This window comes from Thermobia domestica, chromosome 5 (assembly GCF_964235325.1).
Source record: "Thermobia domestica chromosome 5, izTheDome1.hap1.1, whole genome shotgun sequence".
Taxonomy (NCBI): Eukaryota; Metazoa; Arthropoda; class Insecta; order Zygentoma; family Lepismatidae; genus Thermobia; species Thermobia domestica.
Genome location: NC_137458.1, coordinates 202,129,377 through 202,152,126, shown reverse-complemented (window position 1 = coordinate 202,152,126; position 22,750 = coordinate 202,129,377). Strand labels below are relative to the sequence as shown.

Here is a 22,750-nt window from a genome sequence, read left to right as displayed (position 1 = left end):
AGTTCAAAGTTATGATTTGTAACACTTATCCCGGAGTATTTATATTTCTGTGTCATTCTGAAGATTAAAGTATTAAAGTGTTCTTGAGAAATCCTCAAAATTAAAACACATTGTATATAGGAGACTTAGTTGCTTCTTACACTACAAATATCTTGACGAAAATTACACAGAGTATATACTGATTGTAGTCATTAATAACATATTTTTCGTTAGAAAATATTGAAAAAATCTAATGCCATAATTGCAATATCATGTTATAAAACATTTAATGAAAACTTGAGGAGTAAATAATGTGGTAGGATATATATATATATATATATATATATATATATATATATATATATATATATATATATATATATATATATATATAAGCTTCTTTTCTTGTGATATGCACACAGTCAAGTATTGTAGATTTATACAAGTGTATCTGGGAGCAAGTGAGTCAGTGACTAAACGCTTATTGAAGTGGCATCGACACGGTAATGAAATGATGCAATAATACCTATAAGGCTTGACTCAGTAGAACATACACATCTAATCTAACATGTACATAGTTGCTTAAGTTATATATGTGGTATATAAAAATCATTTCTTATAATTTAGGATAGGACTATAACATAGGACTATGGAAAAAAATCGAATATAACGTAGGATAGTTTGTAGGTAGTATTATGAAATTTTGGTTAACATGTAGCAAAACTCAACAGAATTCTTTAGTATAACTAGTAGAACTTCGAGATAGCACCTATCGTAACACGTAGCACTTGTAAGCAAAATTGAATTTCAGCCCATGGCCATAAATGGAGTAACATTCGCTTATAGCTATGATTATCATATTTCTGCAATTTCAAAGCGAACACTTTTGTGGAAGGAAATATTAGAAACTAGGTGCTTTTGGCGGGAGGCTTATTTTCACTTCTACTGGCAAGAAAACGAGCACAAAAACCATTGTTATTTCACTCCAGTTTTATGAATCAGTAATAGTGATTGTCCCAGAAGTTCTACGCAAGAAAGATAACAAACTTATTATAGTCAATCACTCCGTTTCTCATTTAACTTACGGGGCCAAAATTGAAGAAGCTTCATAAATTTTGCTACGATTTGATGTAAACTGTATTAGCACCTACAAAATATCCTGAGTTGAGCTTATAATCATTTGTTGTCAGGGCAGCGCATAATATATACTCTGTATTTAAAAACTACATTTTTTTCTTATTGCAGGTTAACTTAGAATTTGAAAAGGCTGGTGAAGATCTTCACATGCATTTTCCTATTACGATAGCAACTGTTCCTTTCAGAATTCCAAATTCCTCACAACAGCCAAATATTCACTATGGTAAGAAATTATACTTTCTTTCTTAAAGAGTTCAAAATAAGTCTAATCCTTTCAAAGGTTGATTATTGAATTTTATGGCCTATTTTGAGAATTTTTAAAATACTGTAAAAATTCGGATTTCAAATATTTACGAACCACTACATTCAGAAACCAAAAAGTTTCTGAATGTTCAGCAATAGACTGAAAACCAGTAATAGACTTTGTTAGCCTAATACAGAACAACAATACTGCTGTTATGGATCAAATGGGTCAATTGGGCCACGGATTTTCCCTAAGTCACCCGGGTTTTGATTTTGCTTCTTAAATCTGGTCTGACTTGATGACTCAATCAGATCCGGAAACGGCTGAAATGATGCTCTCAGTAGTACTACGAAATTTGTAGTAATTACTGATATCTGTTATGACTTACTGCCAATGCTATAAAAATCATTGCGACATTTTTAACTTCTTAAGTAAACGTCATATGGAAAATTTCTAAGAATTCTCTCTTTGCAATTGTACATACATATATGTTTGTGTGTTTGCGCTAGCAGTTGCGATAAAAATCGCCTGAACTCCTTATATGGTAAAAAATAGATAAAATCTACGCAGTACATTCCGATTAGCAAGCTCACTGCTAGTTTTAGCTTTTACATCGGTCGGTTGCGTTGCGAGTAAAACCGGGATTTTCCTTTGGAGTAGAAGCACAATGAGGCTGCGATAAGAAGCAAGTTAGTCTGACTTAAACACGAAATGGAAAACAACGTACTAACCATGTAGTGTCTGTTAATTAGTGTATTTTAATTGCTGACGCACGCAATATACGAGCAGTGCAACGATCAGCAAATGTACATGTAGCTCATGTCAATATATACATATCTACAGTAAAAGCATTATAAAAATGTATTATTTTAAAACAGGCAAAAACGTACAACGATGAGTGCCAGAGGCCCCCACTATCACCTTCAAATGTTAGTTGCAAGTCCATCTCAAAAAGAAGAGATTCAGCATAACTTTAAGTGGAAAGCTAACAAGGAAGGGTCACGCAGTGGCTCCGCTGAGATCCAGACTAGACAATTGTGTTTGCATTTGATATGTCATAACTAGATGAATCCCAAAGTTATACGTGCCACCGGGCGGAATATCGTGAGTTACAACATATTTTGTAATGAAAGAACTACAAAAAAATTACCTAGCAAAATAGTTTGAACCGAATCATTTGTTCGGAAACGGTTGGGTAAGTGGAAAAGTCGGCCAACACGTTTCCCATCATTTTCAACAACAAACTTTTTGCAGTAAAAAACTTTGTCCCAGGGTCAACCGCAGGGTCCCAGACGGAGTCCAACTCATTTTTCTTAATGGCAAGGGGGTTAAGTGGCACATCATTTGAAAGCTGTTGTAAAATGAAAGAAAATGCAGCAAGTTTCGACTCTCTAAAACGACCCTGTGCAAAATGGCGAAGGGTCAAAGTGTAAACAAGAACTTAATTGAAAAGTCCATGGTCACCCCTATAAATCGGAAACGATGAGACAAATGTGAAAACAGGAAAGGAAGTGTGGCATTATTTTCAAAGTACAACGATTTAAGTGAAAACATCTTGTCCCAGGGTCCCCACATGGTCTCAGGTGGGGTCCAACTAAAAAGCTTCAAATGGCAAGAGAGGTAGGACATCGTTTGAAAGCTCTTGTTAAATGAAAGAAGATGGAGCACGTCTCGATTTTCTACGATAACCCTGTCCAAAATTGCAGTGGGTCAAAATGTAAACAAAAGCTTAATTGAAAATCTATGGCCACCTTGAATCCAAGATGGCCGCTTAAAACCTATATCAAAAGGATAGGCATACCAAACTGAAGCTAAGAAAACGAATTTGGCATTAATGTTGATTAGTAAGTGACTAAAATATGCAAAATGTTCAAAACTGCGACATCTTGAGTTCAAAATGCGCACTATGTATCGAACGCATATCCAGCTCACACCACTGGTGTTAGAGAAGCGAACGTTTATGGTTAATAGTAGAAATCCACAAAATATCAAAGAGTATAATCTGTAATCCAACATGGCTGCCAGCGTGAAAAATGAGTTTGTAAAAATATATAAATATGTTATTTCCTGGAATACTGTAACCAAACCATCAGAGTTTGACGCAGCTCGATGTACTGAAATAACTTACACATGTTTGGTACTACTCGCCAACCTTGCAAATGAGGTTTTTTTTTTTTTTTTTTTTGTATATTTGGTATTTCTTGAAGTATTGCGATCAAACCAACGAATGACATACAAATGTAACTATCACGAATACGTTACAATAGAACCCCCAACCTACTGGTGCAGCAAGTTCTTTCTGTATGAACTACATATGACAAAATTAGAAAAATACCCGAAGGTATTTAACTTTTGTTTAGCAGTATGAGAGGAAGTCAGAGTTGTGTGTTCACCGCATATTCGTTATATTCAATTAAATAATGTCGAGAGAAGCGTGACGAACATGCATTAAGAACAAAACATATATGTGTTGTTACCTAATGAAATAATAGTTGAAATGTATCGAAATTCAATTGTTCTTTAGTCTTCCTATTATTTCTAGATACATAATAGAGAAAAATAGAGATTTAGATTTATACCGTTATGAATGACATAGGTTTTAAACGGCCATCTTGGATTCAAGGTGACGATAGTTTTTCAATTAAGCTTTTGTTTACATTTTGACTCGCCGCAATATTGGACAGGGTTGTCGTAGAAAGTCAAGACTTGCTCCATCTACTTTCATTTAACAAGATCTTGCAAACGATGAGCTTCTCAACCTCTCTTGCATTTTGAAACTTTTTAGTTGGACCCCACCTGGGACCCTGTGGGCACCCTGGGACAAGACGCTTTAACTTAAATTGTTGTACTTTGAAAATAATGCCACAGTCCCTTTCCTATTTTCATATTTGTCTCACCGTTTCCGATTTATAGGGGTGACCATGGACTTTTCAATTAAGTTTTTGTTTACATTTTGACCCTCCGCCATTTTGCACAGGGTTGTCGTACAGAGTCGAAACTTTCTGCATTCTCTTTTATTTTACAACAGCTTTCAAACGATGTGCTATTTACCGCCCCCCCTTGCCATTTACAAAAATGAGTTGGACCCGTCTGGGACCCTGCGGGAACCCTGGGGCAAACTTTTTTATCCGAAAAACTGTATCCTTGAAAATGATGGAATACGTATTGTCCGAGTTTTCCATTTACCCAACCGTTTCCGAACAAATGACTCAGTTCAAACTACTCTGCCAGCTTTGTAGCTTTTATATTACAAAATATGTTGTAACTCACGACATTACGCCCGGTGGCACGTATAACTTTGGGATTTGTTTAGTCATAACATATCAAATGCAAACACAATGGTCTCGTTCGGATCTCAGCGGAGCCACTGCATGACCCTTCCTTTAAGAAGAATTCAATCTTCTGTTGTTAAGTACTGATTCAAGGAACCACGATGGAATCTTTTTCTCTATCCAGAAATAATGTGAGTGACTACCGAAAGGGAAACAACACAAATAAAGCAGTGAATTCCAACTGGTAGCTCGCGATGCCCGCAACTTCTCCGATCGTAGTGAGAATTATTGGGTCAAGTATGAAATGTTTTATTACATTGGTGAAATCCAAATGCCAATGTGTACTCCGATCTGTGATCAAAGTGTAAGGATAGTGTAGTGAATTTCAAGAATCGTTAATTAAAAGTCAATATCTAAATTTTACGTATTCTTTCACAGTAATATTACCATACGTATTACAATAGTCTAAATCTATATTTTAACCTTTAGATTCATTTGGGATTTTTCTACTTTATTACATTTGGGGGGGTCATTTTTACACTTTGCCATTTTTCTTGTTTCTTCCACCTTGTTTTGTAATTCTTGTTTCAAACGTACTGCTAGAGCCGTAATCAATATTTTCAAGCAATATTTTCTTAATGACTTCCCATTTAGGTACAAGAGCTCCATGTTTGTAGTAACAATAAGAGAGTACTGTACATAAATTTCCTAAACATTAAATCTCGCTTATACTTTAAAGAAATATAACTTCATCAATTTTTCATAACAAATTTCTATTTTTGCGTACTTTGATATACATTGCAAAACTTATACAATAGGTGAACTCTTCATCTTTTCTGTACAAGCGTTTCAAACTTGTCACTCGTATATCCGCGTTCAATGTTATTCCTGTTCCTCTGCAAAATTGCATCATTTGTGAGACCACTCATCTTTCACCAGACTGTTACGACCACACAACAATAACCTATCAGACTAGACGCAGTCGTAAGACATCAGTTATCTGACGTAATAAAAATCTCCCAACAATTAGAGAATCATCAGGTCTTTTCTTACACTTCTTCTTCTTCTTCCCCTCTTTTCTTCTTCTTCTTCTTGTGCTTATAAAAGACGGTGTAGTAACTGCAAAACTTAAATATGAAACTTTGTAGAAAATTCCACCGAAAAAGAACAAAATTGAAAACATGGTCAAATTAACACCCAAAACGAAAATACGTAGTACATTTAATAACTACATTCTTACACCGTTACTTTAAATAAAATTATTAAATAAATATAAAATAATAATGCAGAAGAAACTACTACGAGATGTCAGAAAGAACCAGTAGGATTTAAAAAAAAATCATACACTTAAAATACCAAAAAAGAATACCTGAGGGGTCAATTTGACCCCCGAAATCCATCTAAAGGTTAAGGTATAAAAGTATTTAATTTGTTTTCCCTCTTCAGCATGATAAAATTAATGCCTATACAGCACAACAGTATTCGTATTATTAAACTGTATCGGCACTAAAGAAACAATTAGTGCGAAAACTTTGGAAAGAAACAGAGAATTTAATAGTAGAAAGTCAATTCAGATATCGAATAGGAGCTTTTACATTGTTTGAAATCGAAATGTAGAAGAGGAAACGTAAAATCCGAAAAAGAGATAAGCAAGGAATCGCAAAAAATATTTTGGAAAGAAACATAGAACACAGAGCAGAAATTGAGGATAAAATTATTACAAAAATGCGTGAAATACATAAATCTGACTATTATCAAGAAATCAAAGATGAGTATGTTTTCGAAAGAAAATTTGTTACTTTGTTAGAAATTAAACGCAGACTCGGAGTTCATTATGAAAATTCAGATATTGCACGAATAACGAAAGGAAGGTTAGCCGAGAGAATATAGAAACAGCATTTAAAGTATCACAATGTTCGTAGTAACGAGCATTCCAATGATAACTGAAAGATAAATTACCAAGTTGTGCCACCAAAACGGGTTAGATTTGTAGACTCTCCTGAAACAGTAACATTTGTGTACGTTTCCGTAAAAACAAGCAATGTTGAAAGTACTCCAATTTACTCAAATTTAAACGTGAGGTATATCAAACGATCACCACAAATGGATATAGGTCTCATCATTTGTTGCTATAAACTTGACAGGTGGAGTTAATCTTCCGTATTGGGTATCCCATGTATTGTTCCTTTCGGTAGTGCAAGGGGAGTATATCTATACCTCGAACACGTTTGATTGAACGGTACCAAAGTTTGAATCCCAGTGAATTACCTTATGGTATTAACTTCTAATCAAAACAGAGATGTCCAAAAAATGAACTCTTGTCTCATTACATGCGATAATGCCAATGCAAACCACGACGTTCCTTCTCGAGTTATAGATATATTATATCATTGCCTGGTCGAAGGGGGACAATATTTATTATTTTATTTTATTATTTTATTTTTATTAAAAGGCTTTATTTTTTATTATTATTTATTCATTTACTTTTTAAGGTTTGGGCCTAGAAGTGTTCCTTCCAAGTTTCTCGCACTTCAACTTCCTCTTTTAACTCCCAATATTTTTTTCTATTTTTCAAATCATCGATTTGTTGTGTTCTTCTGCTCCCCACCGATATCCATTACTCAAACTCAAATATCCAGGTGCTTAATTCTGGTGTGATGAAATTAATCCAATTATTTGGAGTGTGCTATCACAGAGAGCCAATCTCATTAAGATGCGGATTTAAAACTTAATATTACACGCATCCTGCCAAGAATACGATCCGAGTTTCCTATGCCGAAGGCCAAAATATAATAATGTCGTATGGCAATAGTGCACAAAGAATGAATTTAAATTTAGCCACAAAGACCTATGTTAACAGAAGAAAGATTTGATTTGGTTTGATTTTGAGTTTAGCATCAATTTCAGTAGTGAGACTATATGGGACGTAGACCTACAGTTCAACATGAGATCCGAACCACATGCACTCCCGCCAGGAATCGAACACGGGTCTCCCACACCAAAGGCGCGTACGTTAATTGCTTACAGAAGAAAAAAATGAAGTTTCGTGAGAAAAGAGACAAGAGTCTTATTTGTTATACTGTATAATTATGTTAACAAATTCGAGATTATTTCCGTGTATGGCGAGGTTACGTAGTGTACTGATCTTTCTGGATGGCCGTTCGGTCCGGGCGTAGGTCTTTCAAGTGGTAGTTTGGTCTACGAAAGGTTATTCTACACCTCTCCAAAATATAAATGCACGACTGAATTTTTCTATGTCCCTTAGAATTGTAGGTTTGGCGATAGCGTATTCAAAGTAATAGGAACAGAAGTCATAGAAAAAAAAAAAATAACGAGACTCCCGAACACAGCTACGGTTCGTTGTTTGAAATACTCAGCTTCTATTTTCTTACTTAACACAATGATACTTTTAGAACAAAAAACAAAGAGAGTTGTTAATAGGATAATTATCTATCTAAACAACTGGAAGAAAACTTCATAGTTGTTTCGATAGTCGTGCATGTTAACCCTTAAACGGCCAACGTGAGTCCAATGGACTCATCGCGTATAATTTTTATCCAGCTGCAATTTATTTCTTGCTCAATACATGTCTCTTTATAGATATGCTATCGGTATGTAATGTAAAGTGTGAATACAATTTGGAATTGAAAAAATATACATTAGGATAGGTTTTAAAAATATATTTTTAATTTCGTAACATAAAAGGCCAACATGAGTCCAATGGACTCATTACTAAATTGCTTCATCTATTTGGGTTCCCAGTGGTAATATAGGTAATTGTCTTTACCTTATTAATTATATGGCACATTTGTACCAGTTGATTCTTGTTGTGGTGCACGCTGTGGAATTGTTAGTGCATGTTAGTGTTATTGAAAGTGTAGAAGTGGCTGCTTCTTCAAATATTGTATAAGTAAATCGCCAGTTGTTGGGGATGAAGACGAAGACATTATACGCAGTGAACTTGAAGATAGCGGAAGTGATTGGGAAAGTGAAGCATTAGACGTTTCTGATACAATTAGTAATTCTAAGATTGAAGATATTGGAAATCGGTGCCAAAGTAATGAAAAGATTTTATATGCAAAGGACGGAACCACATTTTATTCTGAACCTCCTTGACCACAGAAGACGAAATCTCAGAACACCATCAGGGGGAGTAAATAAGGTTCCTTTTTCCAAATAAAATAATCGAAGATCCCTTAGACGCTCTGTTATTATTTATTCAAGACGATGTGTGAAGATGTGTTCGGTATACTCAGTGGAAGTGGAAGCCGGTCGATGAGAGAGAATTGAAGTATTTACTTGGACCTTTGTATAAGCCAAAGATCTGAACATAGAACTGCTATCGGACAAAAAGTATGGACCACCAATATTTCGCGGTGCGATGAATAAAAACAGGTTCAAGTATTTGCGCGTATTTATCCAATTTGATGACAAAACAACAAGTAGTGACAGAAGAAATAAAGAGAAACTGGCGTCAATACGTAAAGTTTGAAAAAGAATGGACCAATGCTTGAAAAACCACTATGACCCTGGGGAAAATTTGAATGTTGACGAACAGCTTGTTCCATTCGCAGGTAGATGACTATTTACGCCAGGTATTTATGCCGTTGAAACCAGGTAAGTGTGGAATGAAGGTATGATGAATAGCAGATTCCAAAACACACTATCCTTTTGTATGGTACATCCTACGTTAGGAAAATAAGTAACAACCAAAAAACCTGGGGACAAAATGGTCTTGCATTTGGCGGAGTATTAGTCTGGGAGTAAAAAATTATCACATGCGATAATTATTTCATACATTTTGATCTCACCAACACATTGCTTCACAATGTTCTTACACTAGTGGTGTAACAATTCTTACCAATACCACCTGAATTCTTACCAAACTGAAGGAAGGAAGAGACCAATTGGCTCATGAAGATTCATGGCAAAGAAAGACTAATATATGATCATTTATTTTTTATGGATATGCTTGATGCATGCGCTGTTGCAGCCTATTCGTCTGGAGTACATTACATCCTGATCTGAAGACTTCCACAAAGGATATTGTTACTGCAGTAGCACAAAGTCTCATCTAGACACATATTGGCAATAGACGTGCTGTAGATCTTGACAAATCAATCCAGTCTGTGGCTGTCGAGTTCAAAACTAGTGATATAGGGTAATGCATGTTACCAACATAAGGTTGGAGAAAGAAAGAAAAGATTTTTTACTTGTGTGATGCGCGAAAAGGACAATTGCACAGGCAAACATGCAGTATCTGCCAAAAGCATGTGTGTTCTGAAAATTCGGTTGTTCTTAGATACTGCAAAAAATGCAAATCAACAAACAAGTAAAACGAAGCATGTTCTTCATTAGTTCCAGGAGATTATGAGAACATTCCAAACCAACAATTGAAGAGCTCAATTCGAAAAGAGCCTAAGACAAGAAAGTAAGCTTTTCAGGAGACGATACTTTAGTGAGTTTCCATCATTCTATTTCTGTGAAAGAAAAGTAATCTACATGAAAGAAAATTTTAATTCTCTACGTTTCGTATGATAACGGTGAAATTATAATCTATAGCAAGAGTTTTATAAGTGTTTGTATGCATGAGTCACAAACTAACTTCAGATAATGCTGTTGACTAAGGACATTTTGGACAATAACTCAGTTTTCTTTTGCCTACACCTAATTTGATTTATGTAGTTTTGGCATGAAAGAGTGTTCAATATATTGAAGATGCTGCTAACCAACATCTCAAAATTGACAAAAATTGACGTAGGCTCTTTGGAATCCACCCCTTCAATTGCATTACTTATATTGTTTCTAATAACATATATTACTTTGAGAAAAGCGTTTCTTGAAGATCTAGAAGTTAGCAAAAGTTGTTTCTACTAGAATTTATAATTACACTAAACAATACAAAAAATTATTTTAATTTCAACGAAAATTTTACATCAGATGGCAACACTGACGAGCTTATCAACACTATAAGAATACCTGGTTGTTATACATGCATGTTCCGTCGGAAACACTTAAAAATATTATACGAAATTGCTCTCAATAACACAATGTAAGATCTCATAACACGATATCAACAGTGTGAGTCCATTGGACTCACCTTGGCTGTTTATGTAAGGAAAATAGGTTGGCCGTTGTAGGGTTAAATTGTTTGTTTTTGAGGGGATTCAATACTTTTCAACCTGGTTCGATTTACACTGGGTGAATTTACTTATTTTTATTTTGTAACCTTCAGTTACTCTTGTCGTACAGTTTATAGTGTAGACTATGTATTGCACGGAAGTGATTGACAACTTTCTAACCTATCCGAAAATAAGAAGTCACGCACTCGTAAAACTTTTCCTATATATCTCAATGTGAGTTTTTCTTATTGCAAATCACTCCTTAAATCGATTTACTAGATTTTCATAAACCTGAAAATAAATCCGGAGTTCTAGTGTTCAAATTACTATCAACCCTAATAGCTCCTTCCTCACTACTACAATTTGCATTTTTGCTGCTGTAGGTCCTTAAATCTATTGTTGAAATACTCATGGAAAAATAATATATATATATATATATATATATATATATATATATATATATATATATATATATATATATATATATATATATATATATATATATATATATATATATATTATCTCTTGGTACAGATTGCATACCTTTCGTAAAACGTAATTTACTCCAGGTAGAATATTAGTAGAAACAATATTGTACATTGTAAATGTATCTAAAGAATCACAGTTTAAGTAGGGGGAAAAATCATGTTTCTCAAGCTGACGGTATATTCTAAAATCTCGGGTAAGTAAAAATCGTACCAATGCCCCCCTCCTCTCCCCTATTGTGTTGTCTACATTCTGCTAGCTTGCTTCCTGAAATATTACTATTTATGTATTTATCAGTTCAAGCAAAGGGCACAAAGAAGTGATGAATGTACACCTTGTCTCAAAAAGGTTGAGCGCATTCTTTATTGGTGTTTTGAGGCAAAAATTTTCAAAGTCCAGCTTCGGGTATCTTCGGAAAAAAGTAAACCAGGTTCGAACCTCCAAGCCAGCCTTTGCAATCGGGGAAAAAGGTTTGCAGATATGTTTTTCTTCTTTTAAATATAATAAGACTTGTTACCAAGTGTAGAAAAAAAAGCAACATTGATTGAAATACTTAATCATACAATATTTCGAAACCTTGTATTAATGTCAGCACTGCTTGTTTGTCATTTAGCTCTCCATACGAAATTGAACATTTAGATACGTTAAAGAATCTTTCCATATGTAAAAGAATGCTCAAAGTTAAGACATAGAACATAATTATCGCCTGAGTACTAAAATAAAAGTCAAAGTAAAACAAAAACAGCGTTTGTAGTGGATATGAATGGCATAATTATCTTAAGAACCGTTATACATGTTTTGCTAGAAGCATGTTTACGAAAGTCCTTGTGTTGGCTCACTGGTAAGCCGTCGGAACTTAAATCATAAGGTTGCGAGTTCGATTCCTATCTCGGCCTATGCTTTTTTTTTTAAATTATATTTTCCGCAATGAATGAAAAATTATATAAAATAATTACATTAAAATACATCAGTTGTATATATATAACATAATCATTGCAGAACATAGTAATTATTATGTTTAAAATATAATATCTGAGATAGGTAGGTGTTCACAGTAGGTCGGTATTATATATGAGAATGTTAAATACAAGTTAGGGAAATCGTTCAATAGCAATAAATAAATTATGTAGTGTATTTATTTGCAGCTATTTGTCACACAGATCTAGCTTCCCAATATTCTCATTACAGCATGTCATTTACATTCGTGAAATACAGTATATTCCTACGGATATAGAAAGTGTATAAACAGAGTATCCAAAGTCGGATCTTGCTTCAAGACACACTAATTTTTCCCGATCCCCTTAACGTCACGGGAAGAAACACAAATTCTCTTTAGAACGGAATGTCGTTACTTAGAGTCTCATTCGAATACGTTGAATATGCTTTTGTATATTCATCTCTCTCTCTCTCTCTCTCTCTCTCTCTCTCTCTCTCGCTTTGTTTATATGTGTGTGTGTTGCGGAATATCCCAAGTTGAATACAACATTTGCAAAGCATATGAGCATCATTGTCATCGAATACCAGAAATTGAAAGTCGTGTTTGGGTTGCGTGTTCATGTTAGCTCACTGGTAGAGTACGGGCTTGGCAATGAAAGGGTCTTGAGTTCAAAGCCTGCAGCGATTTATCTTTTTTTTGTTAGTAGAATTGCACTGAATTCGGATACAAGGAGTGGTTTACTTCTAGAAATATTTTCAGAAGCGTTTTTGAAAAGAGCTGTTTTCGGGAGTTAAGGCGGGGACATTAATATTGTGTCCAAGACCCTTCTGAATTTATTACACGCCTCATTCTTCTGGGCATGGAATCTATTAAATGGGTGACAAATCTATCTCCTTCCCCTACCTCCAGCCATGCTCCGGAAACAAGATGCCACAGGTCATCCTGAGTTCTTGGTGGATCTGCCTCAGGCCAACTGTCCCTTAGAGTGCGCTTCACTTCTGCCCACATATTTTCCATGGGATTGAGGTCTGCTCCACGAGGCGACCAGTCAATTAAATCAATCTCAGGCAGCCCTGCGAACCATTCCTGAACCACACGGGAAGTATGTATTGGCGACTGGTCGTGCTGGAACTGAATTACACCATCAGGCTGTAATACTCGTACAGATGGCACCATGATATTACTCATAATGTCTAAGTACTGAGTACTTTCCAGATGTCCTTCAATTCTGTGAAGCTGTCCTGCTCCGCGACTGGAAATCCATTCCCAACATGAAATAGATACATGGCCACTGCGATTGCAAGCAGCCACATATCCAGGGTCATATCGGGTGCCTCTCAGACGATACACAAAACGGCGTCCCTCATTTGATGTTGTGAATATGGATTCATCTGAGAAAACTACGTTGTCCTAATTGCGACCCACATTCGCCTGTGCAAACGCGAGACGGTAAATTTTGTGGTCGTCTGAGAGTTTTCCATCACGGCAGCAACACGGCCACGTAACCCAGCATGATGAAGCCTTCGCAGAGCTGTATGCAGATACCAGCAGCAGATACCAGATCACGATATTCTTCTCTCCTCATCAGTCAGAACTTGTCCAAGTCTTCGTTACAGAAAACCAGTTGCAAAGACTTGTCGCATGATCATTCTATTATTTGGTCAAGAAGTTGTGGGATCAGGTACGTTAATGACGTCTTCAATGAATGAGTTTAACATCCATCTTGAACCAGCACCTTCGTCGTTGGGAATATAGATATCACAGTTACTGAATCCACTGTCAGTGCCGGGCGCTGAAAAAAGGGGGCACAAATTTCGGAGGAAGTGTGTTACTCATGTTAGGAAGGTGCATGTGCACATGTATAAAATAGAAGGAAAAACGTAATAAAATGTGCTCAAAATCAAGGAAAGGCAGGGTTTACTTTTGAAAATTTTATTGAGCTTCGTGCCAACCATGGTGGCGATTCGCAGTTAGTCTGTCGACCTCACTCATATGTACGAAAACGTCGTATACTCTCGTCCCGGGCGCTAATTTTCCATGCCACGGTACTGTTCACTATAAGCAAGAAATGGATTCTACTATTATAGAAATAGGTATGTTAAAAATCCCACACAAGCTTATTATAAAACAAATTATAAAAGGGTCGCTGGCAAGAGGATGTGATAAAAGGAGATCGTGATAGGAATTAGATTGAGAATCACTGGCCTAGAGTAATTTTAACCACATTTCTTATAGTCTGAAAAAGAGTGCTGTTGGGTTACCTATGGCGAATGGGAGGGGGATACATATAAAAGATTGATAGAAAATGATCGATATTAGTGTCGAATTCATAGTTTTCGGCGTCGCTTAGAGAAATAGTGTGACTTTCGATTTCGCTTAACTCCGATTAAGCTCTCATTAGTAGGGATGGGCACGAGCGACTTTTCTTTGAAACTCGACTCGACTAGAAACAGACATCTTTAAGGTCTACTCTAGGACTCGGCGCGAAAAATTTCCTCCAACTCGACTCGGATTAGAGTCGAGTCGAACCAAAACGAGCCAAATCCTGTGCGTGGTCCTACCGAGACAATACATAGACAATATAATTATTCTAATATCAATTATACTACTATTACTACAAATAATAATAATAATAATAATAATAATAATAATAATAATAATAATAATAATAATAATAATAATAATAATAATAATAATAATAATAATAAGTCGGTAGTCATGAAGTCTACAAGGCAAAGACATCGTTCATTACTCTAAGTTGTAAGCTCTGATGGACTACAGATGGTCAACTATTGACCTCTCGCCAAAAATTGGTGGTCCCGCAGCGACGATCCGCGGTGGCCTCAGTTCCATTTTGAAAATTTTACTACCATTGGTAGAGACGCGATGAAGCGCCAACGAACCACAAAATTACTCTCCCAAAATATGTTAAATTGCCTATATGTGTGATTTGTTTATATTTAAGTGAGTCAAAAAAACACTAAACAAATACCCCGTGGTGGACGCGAACTATCCATATTACGATTGCTAGGCACGTGTTTTTCTGACTTTCCCACGGAAATGATCATAAAAAGCTTGCTTGTTGAAGGATAAATCATTGAGGTCTTAATTTAGCCAATCAGACAAACCCCTACATCTCGAGTTCAAGGAGGTGGTACCGTGAACCATTTCAGATTTATTGCTTTCTGGTGGGGTACTATCTATGTGCAAAATTTGAGCATAATATCCGACATGTATCTTCGGTGCCTCTTCTCTTTAGTACAATTTTAACCAGAGATGATGTGGGTCAATGAAAATTTAATCCACGACCCACCATGACCCACTATCACCCAACACACAAATGACCCATTGGCCCACTCTAACCCATCATCCATCGTGATCCACTCTGACCCACCACCAACTATGAACCACTCTGAACCATTGCGACCAACTTCGACCCACCAAAACCCACCGTCATCAACTCTGACCCATGATCCACGTCCTCCTCTCCATTGACTAAAGAGGTTACACTTGTAATAAAACAAGACTGTGAAATTATCACTTATCGGAGTTTGAATTTCTACCGTCAATGGCTCAAGCACCTCCCTGTTACAATACTGGTGGACCTGACCTTTAATATATACAAGGGTAAAGTGTTTCTCATCTTCCGAATTAAGTTGCCTTACATACACATTTCAGTAAAAAATAGGATGAAATTTAAAAGTCTCAAATCAACGAAAAGTAGACGAACGTAAAACAGAAAAAAAACTAATTTTCTATATAATTAAGCATGCCGTACTAATTGAAAATGCCTATGTAATTAAGTTTAGAATACAAATTTTATGGCCATTTTCTCTCAACTTCATGGCTTGATTGCCTGATGTTCTGAACGCTCCATATATTAAACACTAGCTTCTGCAATTATAAATAGAAAACAGTGGGTATAAAATTCGAAGAACTGTAGTTTTCATTACTCAATTTGTTTCTTAACTAATATCAATCGTTTTCGATTATTTTTACAAATCAATCCACTACCAATTTCCAATATATAGAAAATGCAGCCCCCGCTCATAAAAAAAAAATTAAAAAATGTCAGGACATATTCTGTTTATTTTTAATAGAGTTATATGCTGAATTTCAGCTCTTAGTTCAACGGCTTGTGAGATACTCAATTTTTCGCAAAAATTCGGACTTCTACTCCCCCCTAAGGATATGTATTATAATTGTTAGGTTTGTTTATTTTTGCTACCTTCAGTGAAGCAAAGTATTACTTTAATTAACTTCTCAAATCTACTAGAGTTTACAAATGAATTATACCACTTTCTTTTCATTGTCAACCTTTAATTGACTTAAACCAATACACTCAATTAAACAGGAGCCTTTCTGAATCCCAAAAACTATAACAATAACTATAATCCCACTTGGCATTACCATAAGCCACTAAAACATGAAAAGCCACTCTTGGCTCATCAACCTAACATAACAGTGTCCACTCTCGGATCTTCAACCTTATTATCAACAGCCACGCTTGGCACATAAACCCTAAAATATCAATTGCCACACTGGATCTAACTTTCCTTAACATACAAAAGACTTCAGCCACTTATGGCTCCATTTCTACATCAACACGATTACACATTATTTATTTCTACATAGTAACATCCTTCATTTGTTGTTTCTATTTTCCAACACTTTGTTCGATTATTCAAAATCAACATGTCCGGCTAACTAATATAACCTAACACTCTCCCGGTATTGCCAAAAACAAATTGTCAAAAGCACAGTCTCATCCCAATATTCTCCCGGGGATTACCGAAATACAACAGCAAAAGAATTCAAGGTCTACATAACTACAACAAAAGATTATCCCTAATTCACGGCTACAGTCCATCATTCCATCATTTGATTTCTTTCTTTTCTTTTTCAACCTCTGTTCAAGTTCATTAATCTTGCCCCTCATCTTCTGCATCTTCCGATCTCTGCACATAAGCTCGGTAAACATACACACTTTTGCTCTCGTCGTTCCCAATAACTACATATTTCGCTGCCCCTTCATCCCTAACTTAAAAATAAAACTTAATTCGAATATGCTTAATTAGTGAATTTATTACAGTTAAATACCACTCACTAGATGCTACAGCTACAACTACGTAACAAAAAATAACAAATGTGAAACATGTTCTGAATTATTTTTTGGATTTCTAACGCTATTATTAAACATATTACAATAGTAAAAGAGGATTGTTCATGAAATAGTATATTTGCTCTTGATTTTTAACTTTTTCATAAGGAAAAAATTAAGACATTATTCAAGTTTTAAACTTCGCACGCTACAAATATATTGCCCTCTAGGCAATGGGACTAATGTGAAATGTGGACTAATGTGAACTAATGGGAAATGCGGCACTGTTAGCGGCGCTGAAAACTTATGATTCGATTCTAATATCGGTTGATGTCGATATTTTTATGTCGCTACGTAACCACCCTGGGTGCTAATGGGAGCTTAATTGGACTTGAGTTGAAAGTAGAACTATTCATCTAAGCGACCACGAAACTATGGATTCGATACTAATTTCGACCCGTTTCTAGCATTTTTGATATGTAGCCCGACAGTACTCTTTTCCAGACTGTAAGAAATATAGTTAAAATTGCTCTAGATATATTAGAATTATGTTGAAACACACATATACAGCCACTTTTATATTCTGTATAAATAGAGAGTGAGCGAGCGAGCGAGAGAGAGCGACTCAAAGCATCACCACTTCCACATTGCAAAAGCATATATCAGGAATTGACATAGGCGGAACTAGAGAGGGTCCAGGGCTGCCGTGTCGTGACAAAACGCTGTAACTTTGGCGGAGCAGTTTTGCGAAAAAGAGCCGTAAAGTTTTCATCCGAAAATGTGATCTGTATCATGTAGAACCAGTGTAACTAGGCAATAATGATCAACCAATCAATTTTCACCAAATTTAATCACACAACATGCATTTACGTAACATTACATGTAACCACGTGTTTCCAAAGTCAAGATACACTGGTTCTACACGGTACAAAATCACATTTTCGGATGAAAACTTTACGGCTCTTTTTCGCAAAACTGCTCCGCCAAAGTTACAGCGTTTTGTCACGACACGGCAGAGGGGGTGCCGGCTCCCCCTAGAAGCAAAGCTGGCCCTCCCCAGAATTTTTATACTGGAGGAAAATAATGTTATTAATTTACCTCAATTTACGCATAACAACTTTAATGATGCTTGCATTCGACATGTTTAATAGTGTCTATATTCGTCCGCCTATCGACTTTTTTTTTTTTTTTTTTAATATGGATCTATGGTCTTGTGCCTGAATGTAATAAAATACCTGGACCAATGTGATAGTGGGCAGTATAGCGACCTCTCGACTTGCGCTGTATGCGATTTTTTTTATTTGATAGCTTCATTAATCTAAATTATTTTTGTATTCTTTCAAGTAATTCACTTATTGACGTAGTATTTTTTCTTGTTTATATATGTGTGATAAATCAGTCTTATTGTTATTATTTTATTTATAGCATACTATAGTAATGTTTGAACAGTTACGATTCTCAGAGCAAATTATTAAGGTACACTAAAAAAACAGAAGGGAAAGAAAAAAGAAGCCGAATTCTTGAACTGCTAAACTGAAGCAATTACGCATATAATACCCATTCAAAAGTCACTATTCAATATCATTTGTTGCTTTTCCTCCTCCTTCTTAGTATTAGTATTAGTATTATTTATGAACTGAAGTTTGTAGTTACATTCTTAAGGTATAAACTGTAATCAGGTGCGCACCCAGAAATTTTTGTTCAGAGTGTCGAAAGTTGGGAGGGGTACAATATTGCAAGACACAGACACGGCGTTATTCTGCGTCCGAGTGAACCATAAATAATTTCCAAGTAGCGTAAGTTGTGCACCACATGAACAATTTTTAGATTTTGCTTTCGAAAAGGGAGTGTATTTGTGCTATGCTAAAGAAAAAAAATATGTTCCTGATAACCTGATATTTTAGTTTCATGCTGTAAAAGTTACATGGGTATCGCAGCAATAACAAGCAGTGTTCGTAGTTTGAGGGAAATTTCCATAATCTAGAGAAATTCTTGCGCTTACTGATTACCCAATATAAATATTTAAATTTTTCTTTGTCCTTCGGAAATAAACCAATAATAATTTCACTGTTAGGTCAAGTATAGTTTTATTAAGGAAGTGCACATATGTATGTCAAGTCACTAAGATTTCATGCGGTCCAAATTGGGTGGACTTTCCATGAGTGCTCCCTGGTACAGACAAAACACAATCATTAAATATATATATATATTGAGGGTTCGGGTCCGGTGGACCTCTTCGTGGGTGTCCCCTGGCTGTAATGATATTTCCCAACGGTTGACGCTAACGATGTAACTGCAACAATATGCTTAAAAGCTCATAATGTAATTCAGGAATATTACAAGTGTTGATATATTTTCTCTCTCTCTCAAAATATTGTGATCAATATTATTATCAATCAATTCTGCTGGTTGAATCTTTGTTTCATTTAATGTTTGTTGTTTTGATTTTTACAATCACATCTGCTTGTCCATCAGGGCCACTTATCATACGTCCTCCCGCAAATTGTAAGGTGTGTAATTTAATATTTAATTGAAAAGATAATGGGAAACATTTTTTATAGGAAAACGGGTCCCTCAAGTCCGTCTACATGTCTTCTCCTCTCGTATTGTTGATCTGCTTCACTCTAATTGTATTAAAAAAAAAAAAAAAAAAATTTAAGTCGTTCGGGAAGTTTGCCAACTATATTTCTACCACTGTTTTGTATACCATTGTTTCTGTTTTTTAGTTAAAAATGTTTTGTGTATAAAAGTTGATTGTATTTCTTTGTTCGCAAAGATTTATGTAATTAAACTGCAACATTAGTAAACGACAATGAAAAAATTTTACACTTTACTTTAAATACATAAATGAATAAACATTAGCCCATGACTGATTTTTAAAAAGTTATAACTTTAAATTATGTCACTGCTTGTATATTTATTTGTGTTTCTATAAGATGTAAGAGCAGGGGTAAAAGTAAAGGGGAACGCGGGAGAACACCATTCTCCCACTTCCAAAACTATATACGGTGCCCCTCCAATTCCTAAAAAATGCAATGGGCAAAAATAGGCACGGGAGATGGCGTGACGTCATTCGTCCCCCTATCTTTTCAAACCCACTTTTACCCCTGTGTAAGAGTAAACTGAGAGCCAGTGTTGCCAGATCTACTGATTTTGCAGGAGATCTCCTGCTTTTTCTACGTTCTACTGATCTACTGCGAAAGAAAATGAAAAGTAAAAAATCTCCTGCTTTTTCCTTATTTCGAGAAGCTGAAGAAATATATTATTATTAATATTGAATTTTCAATGTTTCCTTACATAAAAAGATGAAATTTCTCTGTTATAATACACACAGCTCTGTAGAGCATATTATTATAAAGCTTTACTGTATATAATATGAATCCAAAGAATATAACTGTACGTCATCTTCTATATGCATTATGGTTAGCGTTTTTATGACTTTCTGTAAGATTTACAAGTAAGTGTTGTTTACATTGGGACTTGGGTTGGAAGAGTGGCTTAGATCATTTCTCCACAATCGTTAGCAAGAAATCGTCTTGAACCACGATCACGTGTGACTGTACCATATAGTTACGTTATCGCTACGTGCATGAAAAGACATTTTCCCACTCCACTTTGCTCTTTCACTATGTTTTACTTCACACACGTGTGTATCAAATAATATTCATAGACTATAAATCGGGACTTTTCCCTTTCATTTGCTCAATGTAGTCCATCGGAAATGAATTCTGGACTGCTTGTTTTGACTACTGCCCCCTTAATAATGGCAAATTTTATTGCTCCCCCGGATTTACATTCAAATGCCACCACTATATGTGTCTACTGCTTCCTCCTGTTTTTTATCTTCGAATCTCCTGATTTTCCAACTGACTGGTCTGGCAACACTGCTGAGAGCATGACAGTTAACGTTTACGAATAATGTATTTTCGCTCAGAATTGCTCGAGTAAAACAGTAATAGAACATTATGAGTTTCCATAATTAGATTTTAGGTAGTTATATAGTAGCATCAGAATATAGGGAATATTTTTTAGCAAATTTCTGAAAAATAAATTTTCACTGAAATGTTACACGACAGTGTTGTGTTAGAACTAAATAACTTGGTGTTGATAATGAGTGCGGGGTAAGAAAGACCATATATAACATCATAACAAGGTCTTCTAAAAGATTCTTCTAATTTTTCAGAACAAATGGACCATGCCCCCCCCCCTAGGAAAATATCCTAGTTACGCCAATGGGAATTGAATTGAAAATCTATGTAAAGACTTTCTGCTGTGGCATGCTTCATAAGGACAATTCCAGTCTGCTCACGTGACCTTTGGGGTTCATGAATTTCTTTCGAGCGTTGCGACTTTGGATTCTCTGTTTATACCCTCTCTTTATGCATCGAATAATTTTTTCAAGAACATAAATTATATTCATTGAGCATAAATGATATTCATTGAACATAATATGAATATTGAGAAGTATCCACTATATGACAAATAGCTGCAAATAAGTACACTACAGAATTTATTTATTGCTATTGAACGATTTTCCTAACTTGTATTTAACATTCTCATATATAATACCGACCTACTGTGAACACCTACCTATCTCAGATATTATATTTTAAACATAATAATTACTATGTTCTGCAATGATTATGTTATATATATACAACTGATGTATTTTAATGTAATTATTTTATATAATTTTTCATTCATTGCGGAAAATATAATTTTAAAAAAAAAGCATAGGCCGAGATAGGAATCGAACTCGCAACCTTATGATTTAAGTTCCGACGGCTTACCAGTGAGCCAACACAAGGACTTTCGTAAACATGCTTCTAGCAAAACATGTATAAGGGTTCTTAAGATAATTATGCCATTCATATCCACTACAAACGCTGTTTTTGTTCTACTTTGACTTTTATTTTAGTACTCAGGCGATAATTATGTTCTATGTCTTAACTTTGAGCATTCTTTTACATATGGAAAGATTCTTTAACGTATCTAAATGTTCAATTTCGTATGGAGAGCTAAATGACAAACAAGTAGTGCTGACATTAATACAAGGTTTCGAAATATTGTATGATTAAGTATTTCAATCAATGTTGCTTTTTTTTTCTACACTTGGTAACAAGTCTTATTATATTTAAAAGAAGAAAAACACATCTGCAAACTTTTTCCCGATTGCAAAGGCTGGCTTGGAGGTTCGAACCTGGTTTACTTTTTTCCGAAGATACCCGAAGCTGGACTTTGAAAATTTTTGCCTCAAAACACCAATAAAGAATGCGCTCAACCTTTTTGAGACAAGGTGTACATAAAGCTTTATAAAGATAACCAAGAAAGTTATGTCGCTTTTTGTGGACGTCTGTGTTCAAATGGCCCTCATAACGTGAGTTGAATGCGAATGAAGATAAGGCGAAGATAAGTTTTTGTGTGGGGTATATCCAACACACTACCTGGTTGTGGCAGTTCAGTTACACCGTG

At 35.4% G+C, this 22,750-nt stretch overlaps 1 protein-coding gene across 1 annotated transcript in view; it reads left to right on the top strand.

Moving 5' to 3' along the window:
* Nucleotides 1-22,750, top strand: part of LOC145686348 (arrestin domain-containing protein 3-like) — a 510,445-nt gene that overhangs the window by 472,663 nt on the left and 15,032 nt on the right. Inside the window, exon 8 of the mRNA XM_081759592.1 lies at nucleotides 1,225-1,339. Within this exon, the coding sequence (XP_081615718.1) occupies nucleotides 1,225-1,339 (115 nt within the window). The remainder of the gene's footprint in view (nucleotides 1-1,224; nucleotides 1,340-22,750) is intronic.